This window comes from Pyxicephalus adspersus, chromosome 10 (assembly GCF_032062135.1).
Source record: "Pyxicephalus adspersus chromosome 10, UCB_Pads_2.0, whole genome shotgun sequence".
NCBI lineage: Eukaryota > Metazoa > Chordata > Amphibia > Anura > Pyxicephalidae > Pyxicephalus > Pyxicephalus adspersus.
In genome coordinates this window covers 38,986,226-38,999,632 of record NC_092867.1, presented here as the reverse complement: position 1 = coordinate 38,999,632, position 13,407 = coordinate 38,986,226, and the positions used below count along the sequence as shown (strand labels likewise).

At 37.0% G+C, this 13,407-nt stretch overlaps 1 protein-coding gene across 1 annotated transcript; it reads right to left on the bottom strand.

Annotated features, from left to right (window-relative positions):
- Positions 1–6,337: 6,337 nt before the first annotated feature.
- LOC140339561 (protransforming growth factor alpha-like) lies at positions 6,338–13,135 on the bottom strand. Its single transcript, XM_072424311.1, has 7 exons — positions 13,119–13,135; positions 12,399–12,452; positions 10,640–10,687; positions 9,760–9,880; positions 8,557–8,706; positions 8,340–8,401; positions 6,338–6,926 (listed from the first exon to the last, which is right to left on the bottom strand). Exons 2-7 carry the CDS (start codon positions 12,427–12,429, stop codon positions 6,919–6,921), a joined length of 420 nt encoding a protein of 139 aa, XP_072280412.1. The 5' UTR covers positions 12,430–12,452; positions 13,119–13,135; the 3' UTR covers positions 6,338–6,918.
- Positions 13,136–13,407: the final 272 nt, after the last annotated feature.

Below are 13,407 nucleotides of genomic sequence, written 5' to 3'. Positions count from 1 at the left end.
CCAGAAGAAATAAACAATAAATATTCCTAAGAAACTAATATGTTACTGTTATGAGTAGGCATTCCTTTCTGCTTGACATCTTTACAAAAGGATGGTGCTTGGACCATGCTCATCTAAGGGGACGATTAGATGCTTACCCACTGATATTCACCTTTCCTGTGTTCCATTGCTGCTCCGTTCCATTGCCAGATGTCCAAACTCTAGGTAAGCTCAGTTTCAGATGCTGTCTGAGCTTACATATGGTTACTGACTTTCTCCCTTTTCTCATGGTACAGTAATTGGACTCGTTTGCCAACTCCGGCCCAGGCACTACAATCTGGCCAGAAGTTACATTGGACTGGTAAATACTGGACAAAAGCCATTTCTGGGAGACTGAAAGAGGTCAGACATCCTCCATACCAAACGCATGCCTATATGTATAGACAAGGGGGCTTCCTTGTATGGGTGAGATTATGTCATAACAAGAGTTTAAACATAAAAATGTCAGCCCAGACCAAAGCACTAGATCCTAGCCAGAGGTCAAATATTCCTCCATATCTATAAAGAAGGTGCAACAGAGAGGAGGGGATTGTTCCTAAAAGAGAGCCTGACACTTTTCCCTAAATAGTCAAAATATTAAAAATTATCTTTAAGATGCCTCAAATCATTACTTTTTGCTTAAAAGGAGTAATTAGCACTTACATAAAAGCTGTGTAAACTATAAAAAAGTATAACTTCTATTGTCAACAAATACTATATACCAATGCTGATGTGCTGCTTGGATGAATGGTCTCCATGTTTGCATTTCTGATTTGAAGAACATGTAAAATGTCTTTTAGCACATTTCTGTTTTAATATTTGCAGACTTTAGCTGCTCCTGTTTGACAAACATATTAGTCAATAAAAGCTGTCTGCAGGAGGTATACTACCACATGCTGACTCCCAGCTTCACAGATTGTTGAATTGTTAATAGAAGTGCTGTATAAACAAGCTGTTATTAGAGATGATCCTTCTGTCTACCTGTATTTTCTGTTCAGTGGATCCGCTTGAAAAGCAACATAACATAAAGAACACAAATTACGGTTACATTTAAAGTGAACTTGAACTCAAAAAGGATTTGTTGACTTCTATAGAACACCTAGACGTGGTAATTGTACCTCGGCTGTACTTGTAAAAGATGTATTTTTTTCATATTTTCTTAACTTTCTGTGCTGTGGGACCTAATGCTCTATCGTCGCCACTCTCTTTTCTCCTTTCTGGAAAGAAATCTCTAACTGATCTGATTTTTTTCTACTGCTTTAATAAATTGATTTCTTTAATATTTCCCCATCAGTTGTCATTGGGGTTAGACTATCATTTCCATGGTAAATGGACAGTAATATTGGTTTATATTGACTACATACAGTGAAACATTTTATAGAGCACCTCAAAATAGCACCATATATTGAATATAAAGGTACCCACACGAAGGATGATCATCATCTGAGGTAATAATTATTATGTCCATGAATACATTAGACAAAAACATTGGCCAGCCTAAATTCTTTCAGATGCCCACTATTGTTACCTTGATGATTATACCAACTCTTATGTGACTGTCCCTAGCTTTCCCTTCTCCAATGTGACAAGTTGACCCCCCCCCCCAGGTGCTGCCACGGGATTACCTGAGGCATGGAATCTAAGTGACCCCTGGTCTTCACCAGCACACCCAGCAAGGAGTGATGGACCAGTGACCATAGTGGTTGCCAGACTACATTCCTGCAGAGAGGTTACCAGATTACGTCCCTCAGGCTCTCCCCACTCAATGACAGGGATCAGATGGCTTCAGTGTAAGTATGGCTAATCAGGCAAGAACACAGAGAGTCAAGGTAGTTAAACAGGTCGAGGTCAGGGCAGGTGGCAGACAAGGAAAGGTCAGGTAATGGGTGGAGGTCAGGGCAGGTCGTGAGCACAGGCAGAGTTGATGCTAAACCAAGGACAAAATCCAGAAGCAGAACTGAGAAAATACTTGCTGAACAGCAGAAAAGATCTAATCTGAGGATCCAGCAACCCGAGACTGGAGTTCAACATCCTAGCACTCCAGGATTGCATACCTAACCCAGAGTGCAAAAAATGCTGCAAACCCTATCACTGCAGAACTAGATTCTATTTTTACACCCTTGGGCATATTGCTGCAATTTTTTATATCATTAAAGTAGGGTGTGGTGGATATCTCCATATTGCTGCAATGCATGCTATCATCCTTGGTATGCCAGGCAGAAGCCTATCTGCACTATACCTTCCATTTTTTGGGAGAATCATCACTTGATAGATCTTAAACATGACCTGCTGCTATCTTGGGATGTATCTAACCCTTTCATCTCTATAGTTCATTCACAGGGTATTTCCACACCTAGTGCTTTAATTCAACAAAATAAAGAAACTTCTTGAATGTCGATAGCTGCCTTCATAGTCATAGTTTCAAGGTCTACATGGCCTATCTGATGTAGTGTATGACAGCCACTGCTTAAGCTTGTGAACTAAATAATGTATTTGTGATATGATGGGGAGTCTTTCCTGGCAATTCACAACTGGATAATGTGGCTGATTAAAAATTCAATTCGAAATATATACAGTAGAACTCAATATTACCTATGATTTCACCTTCTCTCAGTCTGCTTCCAATCATCCAACATTAGCATAATGTCTGCTGTTACTTGTCTATTTGTTTTTCACTTGTGAGGTCATTTTCTCTTGAAATCTTGCTGACCACAATCACATAAATCATAATTTGTTACAAAACTGTCACTGGTTGGATGTAAAGCAGGTCTGCACGTAGATCAAATTTTTTTATAGGCTAGGCTTTTATTGTTTGTATGGAGTATCAATAAACTTGAAGACATGCCTTTCCAAGCTAATGTTTGATCACATTGTTTGTTAAATGAAACCTTGTTTGTAAAACCATGAAGCTTCTATAATATAGAAATTGTTATAGTATTAGCAAACTGCAATTTGTTCTATCTTTCCACTGTTCCACATCATGAGAATAGATGTTATTATGAATTTGTGCCTGGCAGAGTTGGGGATTGGAAAGATAAATTAGTGACCTACTGAGTACATTCTAGGTACCAGTTATTTCTTGGTCAGTCTAGATAAGGGCTGTTCAATCTCTAGTTTTTGTGCTTAGGGCAAAGCATTAGCGTGACTACTAGCATTTTTTTAAACAATAGTAATATAGTATAATAAAATAAATAGTAAAAAAACAGTAAAATAGTCAGTAATGGCAGTCTACATTTTTCTTTCAAGACCCTATTTAAAACACATTTTTTATAGATTAAAGAAACCCAGACCTTTTTTTATTGCAGTTTGTGTCCAATCCGAGGGGCTCTTTAAATAACCATGGAATCTCAACACTGACATACTTTTGACAATACCATATGATGCATTTGAGATATGGAAGACCCTCTATTAGTGACTGGTGAGGGCTTTTCTTTATTTATTGATCTAAACCAGTGTTTTTCAAACTTTTTAACATTTGGGAACCCCTTGAAATAACTTTCAGGTCTTTAGGGAACCCTTTTTTTAAGTACTATGTCCACAGGTCACATTACATTAGTTTGGTGGTCAGTGGGAAGAATTTCTCTTACATTGCTGGCCACTAGGAAGGTTACTACCCTTACAGATAGCCATGGTCTTTAGTGCCTGGGAGGCGCAAATTGCTCATTACTCAAAGAACCCCTAGCAAGATCTGGAGGGACAATAGGGTTCCACGGAACCCTGGTTGGGATCACCAATCTAAACTGTAAAAGCAATACATTTTTATGTCTGTAAATTGGTAATACTGTAACATTTTCTGATATATGTATTCAAAGTTACCAGAAAGTTTCAAGCCACATCAGAAAAGCTACCTCCCCTAATGAGAAGTCTAACAATTGACTTAAACCAGTCAAGCCAGAGATTCAGGCTTGGCTGTGCTGCCTTTATAGCAGGCAGAATAGACATAAAATAAAAACGTTAAATAAACCCTAATTAATTGTTAAGGAGGAAGACAATGTAATGGTATTTTCTTTTCTTTGCTGTACTGAAATTTAAAATGCATGATTTCCTCAAAAGGTTATCACATAGTAACCAAGGGTTTACCTCCAGCTATATAACAGTCATTATGTCGTGGGAAGTCAAGTCTATGAAATTGTAAAGAGAAAAATAATATTTTTCAGAAAGACTGCACCGGTTGCCTGCACACCGAAGACTGCACAGTTTCCCAAAATAATAATTATACAAATTTCCTGCACGAGTTGGGCTTGTGATATTCAAATCTCTGGAAGCCCACTTTTTACCTTCACTCTTCAGCATTGCATGCTTTATTAAAGATAGGACATATAAGTCATCCGAGGTGAGTATAATACATTTTTTGAGCAACTGACAAAGTAGCTCTGCTGACCATGGAATGACCCATTGAGATTGCTGGGTTAAAATGTCAAGTGTTCAGGTACAGAAGCCAAGGTAAAGGGTATAAATGGGATACCCATAGAAAACACTTATATCAGTCCAAACACACCAGTGATTCACTTTTCACAACACACTTATTAGGATGACCAGCATATGTCCACCACCTGGTTCACTGCCTCTATTTTTTTCACCCTGAATGCCAGACTGTGGATACACAATGTTAGACTGGATACAGTGTTATAGACTGCCTACCCCTTACAACTGCTGTTAACTAGGTAATACATGGGGTAATACCCACCAATATTCAGGGCCTGTCAGAAGTAGTGCATACAGGTCACTGGTGGATCTGATTAAAACTTTAGCACCCTTGATTTCTATTTTTGTTTTCTTTATCCCCAATTGTAATTGTAACTAGACCCAGAAAGACTTGCTGAATTTTCTAATTGAAGAACAAATGTTCCTTCCATGCAGAGATCAAACATCCATGCGGTTGAATCCCTGAGGCCAGTATGAAAACATACTGGAAAGTTAATTAGCTTAATCTCAAATTTGACTTATATAGGGGAGCTTAGAATATGACTATAGTAGGGACATTAGATTGTGAGCTCTTTTGAAGGTTAAAAATATGACTATGAACTCTGCAAGGTACCTTGTATATTTAAACACTGCTTTATATGAATATTAAGACAGCTATTCTACTTTAGTTACATTCCTAAAATCACAGAAGGTTAAAAGAGAATTTCAACAGTTTGTTCATAATGCTAAGGTGTTAAAGTTGTGTGTAGCTTAAAAGATTGTCATTTATAAAGGAGAAAAAAAAATGTGCATTACTACTGATTCATTAGAAGTTAGAAAAGTCTGTAAAACGTTAATATACAGACTGGGACAAATGGCCTGTACAATAGAATGAGGAGTCTTCTATACAACTGTCTGCCCTCCTAAAACTCACAGTGGCTAGTAAACCAAAGCACAGCTTTCAAAATAATTTCCTATAGCTGTGTAAAGCATCTACACAAAAGCTCATGATTACTAAATGGAATTTAATTGCTGCAATGAGCTGGTCATCTGCAGCACTGATATATTTAAAATAAAGAAGTTTCATAGTTTATAGGGATTGAATTTCAAAACTCAGCGTAAGTTCTGCAACATTAAACATTCTAAGGTTTGTTATTTTATCGCTTTCTGCATCATCTGAGCATTTATCACTGCTCTGACAAACCTGAGCTTGCTTTATTGTATAGAATGACATATTAGTTGTGTAATGATTTACTGCGTACCACAAGCAAAGCAAGCATATGATGGACTAAGCTGTTCTATTCCAATTGACATTCTCAATTCAGTTATTTTCCTAATGGAGCTAGAACATTGTTCACATTTCACAAATGCCATGTAAACTTTTGAGTTTGGAAGACATGATCTTTGCTTTTTTCCCCACTTCCTGTATATAATTACAACCATTTTTTTTTTTATACAAAATATACAAATTGCTTGTGTACATAAACCCATGGCTATAGTAATCAAGTTTTTTTCTTTTTATTTATACTACAGAACAATGTAAAGAAATCACTAGAAGTAGACGGTCAATATTTAGGGCTTCATACATCCTTTAAGATCCAGACCTACATGAATTATTAATAAACGGGATTTATATAGCACCAACCTATTACCCAGCACTTTACATTAAATAGGGATGAACAAAACCATCAGTACTTTAATGTAATGCTTACTGACAAGTGAGATGAGAGATTCAAGAGGAGGTACATTAAAAACAAAGGGGATAGTTAAATAAAAATATCATTCTTTAGTTTAAATCATAAAAATGGTGATAAGGTGAAGAGTCACTCATTTTATCAAAAACACAAAGGAGATCAGTGGTGTTTCAAACATCCTGAACCGTGCCCTAGGCTTAGATAACAATGCTAGAATAATGGCAAGTTCTGCATTAGATAAAACTTTATTTAATATTTTAAAATATCTTAAACAATACAATAAAATAGGTTAAACGATACAATCATAACCACATGGGCAAGTAATTTTGTTTTCTTTTAAGCAGATATTTTACCATTTAAATCTTTAAACTACCTTCAATATTATACTTGTATTTTTCTCTCACATACACACTTTACAATCACTTTTGAGTGTCATACATTGACATTACAAGCTTTTCACAAATAACAAAATTAAATAGTAAATCATAACAGTTTTTAGGACCCATCAGTGATAAGTTGTCTTGAATCAGGTTGATGTCAGCACTGCAAAACCATTTTAGGTGGCTTAAGGTTCCCATGTATATGTATGGGTAGAATTACTGGTAAATGCCATAGCCAGTTTATTTTTTGCTTTCCAATTGGAAGAATAAATAATGCAAATTAAGTGGAAAGCTATGTCGAGGCACTGTGCTTTTGAAAACAAATTTCACATTAAAATACATAAAATATTTTATACACTAGGATAAAAGAAAAAATACAATTTTTCTGCTGAACTTTCTTGTTTGGGTGTATTGAAACATCTTCAGACTCCTACAAATTAAGAAAAAAAAGTTAGAACATATTTGCATTATGTATATATTTTGAGCTAAGGTTAACACTTAATCATTTAAAATGATTTTAATACAACATGCACATTTTGTAAAAGTTCAATTTTTGTGTTGTAAATCAGGAAATATGGTGATTAAGGCAAAAAACTCCTGAAAGGTTTTAATGGCAACTGGATGTCAAAAAATATTTCCAATAAATATATAAGCTGCAGGTAAAGAGTTAAATAAAGTAATAGTTGTGCATACATATTCCTTTATTAGGGCAAAACAATCAAATTGGTAAATTTAAAATAGATGAGCATGGGAGGCCCCTAGTCATTTCTGCATGAGGGCCTATTGTTGGCAATATCCACCATTGATAATGATGGTAGCAGATACAGTTTTTCCTGTGTGCCTCTTTTCTACAGAGGTTAAACAGCATGGTATGAAATTGTAGACTATATTTTGTGTAGGAGTAAATTTGCATTCCTAGTTTTGGCCAGCAGAAAAGAGCCAAGTGCTTTCAAGTTCACCTGGTTCTTCTTTCTTTGCCAAGATTATTATAGATTATTATACACCTAAAGTTGGCAATCAATCACTTTTCATTGCATACATAGTCCAGAGGTCGGCAAGATATGGCCTAGCCGGTAGTTTGTTCCAACCCAATGCCCCTTGACCGATCTGGCCTAATCCTGGCCGGCAACCCACGCGGAGCCGATACAAACTACAGGAGCCGCATGTGGCTCTTGAGCCTCTGTTGTGGCTCCCTTGCGTATTTACCATGACCCACGTTACACTTCCGCCGCCAGCGTAAAATAGGGAACATTTCCTCTCCTTCATATGCATTGCGGAGGAGAGGGAGTTCCCTCCAGGGGGTGTTCCTGGTGAGGGCGGGACTCGAGAGAGAGTCCAGCCTAGTGTGCTTCTGTCTACCCCTGAAATGGCCTAGTGGTCAAAAAAGTTTGCTGTCCTCTGGTATAGTCCAACAGTGCCCTTGTAAATTTATGCAAAAAAGTTGGGCTATGTCGTCTGCTACTAATCTTATGTTTGCTAAAGATTTTTCCATAGGATCTCAACTCAACTCTCTAGGATTCTTTATTGTTTCAACTTTCAAAGTATACAGTTTAGGCATAGCTAGCTGCTACTATTTTGTAAGCTCAGGGTAGGATGTTCTTCAAAATTCACAGTTTAGGACAGACCCAGAAGTTAATTGAAGTAACTTCTGTCAACACCTGCTTGAGCCATACTACCTCCAGCCTGTACCAATGTCTGCCTTATAATTTTTTTTTTTTATATTGAAATTGTATATAGCAACTTGGAGCTTTGAAGGCTTCATGAGGACTGGCTCAAGATGGACCCCCATGATAGCTTTATTTTACCATGAGTGTACTACACCAATCAGTCTTGCCACACGTACCATTAAGTTCAATATTCTTCAGAAGGTTTACCCTGTTTCTTTCTCGTCTTACTCTGCAGAAGCTAAAAACAGAACATTTGTAAGGTTCACTTACTAGTACAAAAACAATATGTTGTACGGTAATTTATTTTTTTTTCCAACACTTTAAATTACAGGTAATTGTATGTTCACCTGATCCTATAATCATACAATTGTTCAAAAAATGTTTTACACTTACTGTATCACAAGGCATGTGCTACCCACTAGTGTTATTACAACCAGAAAGGTCACTGATAATGCCACTGCCAGAATGGTATCAGTATTAGCAGCCATCACTTGCATCAGATTCACATGCTCACAACGAATGCCAATGTAGCCTTTAAAGCATCTACAAGAAATAAAGTTTTCAGGATACTCAACAAAAAAAATAAAACTGTATTCACTGGCTTTTCCTGTAAAAGTCAAATATCAATAAAAAAAAAAAAAAAAATCATCAATACTAGTTTTTCTAAACTTGGTATATGTTTTGTTAATGGTCAAAAATTTAATGAGCCATTATGAACACATTCACAAAATTTATTTCACACGCATAGGCTTAGATGGCAGGATTTTGGCACGGGACTGTGCAGCCTGGATCAGGTCAAGGCTGGTTTCAGCCTGCCCAACACTAGGCACTTCATGATAACAGCTGGCTACTGCTTGGGTTTATCAAGGAGTTAGCGAACGCCTGTCCAGGGCCTGGGTGCTACATGCAGCATCATAAAGAAAAAAAGTGTACCAACACTACTGCCTATCAAAGGATAATGAATCGACCCATTTGAATAAATGTTACTTTTTTTCCCCCCAAAAACTGCTAATCTGAACCCAAGATTAAGATTGGTGGTGAAGGCTAAAGGCAAGAAATGTTACACTTCATATAAATGCACAATAAGGTGAACGTGAAAATAACTTGAAATTCTAGAAATAAAGCGAACATGGTTGCCCTGTCTTCCAAGTTCCATTGGTACACCTGAATTACACCATCAGAAAATGTGGAAGATTTACCTTTTTAGAACATCCTAGCAAAGTGGAGAGGTAGTCTATTATCTGTGGGCCAAGAGGAAAGCGCAAGAAGGAAGGCGTGGGCAGGTATGCTTTGACCTTTGGAAAGGACCAGCTTTTGGGCACAAAGTTATGTTTAATAGGGGCTGATGTGCAAAGGAATCTTTAAATCCCTTCCCTATGGGGAAGGTCTCTATCACACAGTCTCACTCTTACTTATAAAAACAGATTCACAAATCTGAATAAATCAGATTTACCTATTCAGAGATATTTGCACTTCAATCTTCCCTTTATTACAATAAATGTCCAGCATAGAAGACCTCTTAAGTTTCATGTCACTGCAGGTTACCGTCAACATTATTTTGCAAAATGATTTGGATACCTAAAAGGTGATACTTACATGCACGAGGCTTCCCATTGGGATACAATAAATCTGCATGTGCCATGGTAGCAGAAGTTGGTGTACTTATCTGGACATTCAGCAAATAATGTTCGAGTTGATGCCTCAGCAAAGTAGGAAGCTGTGAAAGTAGAATATCAATAAATAACACATATAAGAAAACTGTGCACACATCGGTAAGTGTTTTTAGCAATGTGGCAGCACATAAAGTGGATAGGATTCTGAATCCACACTTTATACTAGTAAAGCTGGACACCATGCATGTGTAGAGGACACAAATTAATGAAGCACTGCAATTTGTACTTCAGTAAGTTTAGTTTTAAAAATGTTTGTTGCCGTTAAGTACTTGAAATTGATTTTCTTCACAGCTTCTTGCAATGCCTGCAGGTAGAGCTTAGACTGAAGGGTTGTAGAATTAGAAAATAAGCTGGTGTGATAAAGTGCTTATGTGCCAGTAAAGAACATGCCAAGAAGGGGAGAGAAAGACTGAAGGAAATCCTTTAATGCCCAGGGAAGGGAGACTTGTAGGTACTTTACAGATAGTACAGTGCCGGTTCTGTTCTATGGAGTGGAGAGACCGTGCAAGCTATACCCTCCTCAATTGAACACACAGTGCTCATTACTAGTCATTATTTATTGATCCATCAGAGTGGACTGGTCAATGTTGGGTGACTGATATACACATCAGATTTTTGCTACAACCATTCATCTTAGGCCACTATTAAAAAATATGCGTAAGCAGCCTAGGTACTAGATATACAGAAATTAATACCCTTTGGCATGTTAAAAAAATGCAGTTTTGATACCAATAGAGTGAGAAGTGGACATTTAGGAGCTAGTAATTCGAACATGAAAAAACAAAATTGTTATGGACACTTACAGTTCGTTGTTTCATTGCTGGTGTTATAAGCCGAACTGACTGAAATACCTTATTGGAATAAAAAAAAAAAAAAAAAAAAAAAAAAAAAAACATATTAAGGCCAACCATGTGCATTCATAATGGAGCAGTAATTTTAGTAATCAGCAGTAATCTACACCAAAACATGAAGTAGGAAGAGGATTGACCTCTTCTCAACCCCTTCTAGTCAGTTCTACATGGATCTGCTTCATTTTACTGCATGTACTTGGACCAGCCAGCAATTTCTTGTATATTCCGGTTGTTCCAACTTTCCAGCCATTTAGGGAACAGTATCTCATCAGATCACCATATATCATCATATCACCAAATCTGAAACAACCAATTAGAGACAATAATTCTCACATTTATACAGAGATAAATGTAGATATACAGCTATGAAGTTGTAGATGGGCATTGCTAGATCTACTCCAATACCAGGAGGGGCACAATAAAAATTTAGGAAGAATTCAAGACAAAGGTTACTCCTTGGGAACAAATATTATTTCTAAAGGTTACCTAAAATATGCACAGGACTTCACCTGTGCTCAAGCCAATTTAAAACTAAGTTTAATTTGCCTATGTTTCACCTTGACCCTCCTCCCATCATTATGACAATTATATATTTTAAATAAAATCTTTCCGTTTTCAGTAAGAATCCAATTGTAACTAATTTTCTGGGTTTCATTGCTTCTTCATGGAATGCAGGCAAGTCATGGCTGGAGGGATGGACCAACAGGGATCTGTACATGGCTTTTTGAAACCACCAAAGAATCTGACCACCCACATGTAATATTGAATATCTATGATTGAAGTACTAAAATGCAATAAATGAAAAGGGCAGAACAAGGAGAGTAAGGCTGAGGAGGAAATAACTAGATGCCCATCAGTCATGAAATAGAATCAGACAGCTCATTCAAAAAAAAAAAGTCTTTAAAACTTTACTCCTAAAACAAAGGCAGGAGGGGGAGAGCCATAACAGATTACCGGTCAAATCATGTGGTCAGCCTGTATTTCATCTTATGGAGTTATTTATGTAGCGTTATGCAGTGCTCTAGACACCACAGGCTCCACCATTGCCTTGCTTTTTTGAAGGTATTGCAACCACAGCATGGAGTTATAGTTGTGGTGTGTAGGATGGTGTGCTGCATCAGATATACACAAGCCCCTGCAAGGCATTGAACAAACCAGTTTGCAGGGGTCTGACTTGGTTCAGACATGATCTGACTTAGAGCATTAAAGGCAAAGATAGCCAAGAGCGGTTTCAATAGGAAGTCAACACTGCAGGCCTGCATAATGCCTCCTAGGTTGCTTTTGGTGCCTTGGCAAGAACTTTTTTAAAAAAATTAAGTATGCAAATAAAACTTTTTAAAGTATTATGCATAGGGTTGTTTTGGTTATTGGACTCAAGCAAGCTTTGAGCAGAAGCACACTCTAGGCTCATTTAGAGGGACATTGGTAGTGTTGACATTAAAGCATGATTGTGAATGATGAAAAGCATTCCATGGAGAACCACTTTAACATCCATACAATGGAGCTGAAAGGTGTTTAGTAGATTCACAAAAGCTGCTACAAAGCTTACAAAACAAAGGCTTTGTGAAAGCTTCTACACACTACTCCTGAAGTCCATATTCAGACATTCAATCCTGCCAGCAATAGTAAAATGATCTGTGTGTGTATGTCTCGCCACGTGATGCCAGCTATTGGAATGGTGTAAAGAAGAAAAAAACATGTAAATTAATACCTGTAACTACAAGGAGGAGTACGGCAAACATTGCCGATATCTTCTTGACAGATTCTGTAAGATATACAAGGGTATTAGGTAGGTGAACATTCAGGGAATATTACCTTTGAATAGCTTACCATGTATTTTAGTGCAGAATATATAGCCATAAAAAGTCATAGGTCTTCCATAGAGTATGTTCCCACCAAGCATTGCGGGAGTAAGAAGCCAGGTTTGCTGCATTTTGCATAGCTGGCACTTCCAAACTAATTAGATTTAAATGGCTTATCTCAATCAAACATTAAAAAACGTGCACAAACCATATTGACGCATATATTATGCTGGGTTCACGATTTTTCCCTTCACGTTTTTTCCCCCCCCCATTAAAATGAATATAACCACAAATAGGAGCAGAAAAGAAAAAGCATAATACACTGCTCTGACACTTGTTGGGAGATTTCTTTCCAGGCCAAGACTCCCAATCCTGTATTTGTTAACAAGAACAAATTCTTAACATTTTATATGCATAAGGAGCATTTCATTTTGAATTCCACATTATGCTCTAGCATGGGTAAGCTAGCTCATACATTTGTCTAATTCAGTGAGGAAAACCACATGCTACACCTGTGTTTTGTGATCCTTCAATATATATATATTCAATATATACATTATAGACAACCAACAGTACAAAAATTGCATAAAAACTAGCTAGGAAAGAGCACATTATAAAGCAAACTTTACCGTTAGAAACCAGGCACCACATTAAAAGAAGGCATTAAATAAAAGAAAAATACCAATCATTACCTGGCTACTTATACTATGTTCTCAAAAGGTAAGTGGCACCATCTGAGTATGATAAAGCTTTGCAAGCAGTTAACCTTATAAGTGCTGGGACAGCCATTTATCTGATTAGAGTTTTTCTTTATTTTCTCAGGTTCCTAACATAGAAATAATGGCAGAAGACAATCACATGCAGCGTCATTTATACAAAGAGTGATTTTCTAGATTACTTTTAAGTACACTATAGTTC

What these genes read in the sequence shown, in the direction of transcription:
- LOC140339561 (XM_072424311.1), bottom strand. Translation starts at nt 12,429, where the DNA reads ATGTTTGCCGTACTCCTCCTTGTAGTTACAG. An exon ending in ACTCCTCCTTGTAGTTACAG is followed by an intron (nt 10,688 to 12,398) that starts GTATTAATTTAC and finishes TATTCCAATAAG; the next exon opens with GTATTTCAGTCAGTTCGGCT. An exon ending in AGCACATGCCTTGTGATACA is followed by an intron (nt 8,402 to 8,556) that starts GTAAGTGTAAAA and finishes TTCTGTTTTTAG; the next exon opens with CTTCTGCAGAGTAAGACGAG.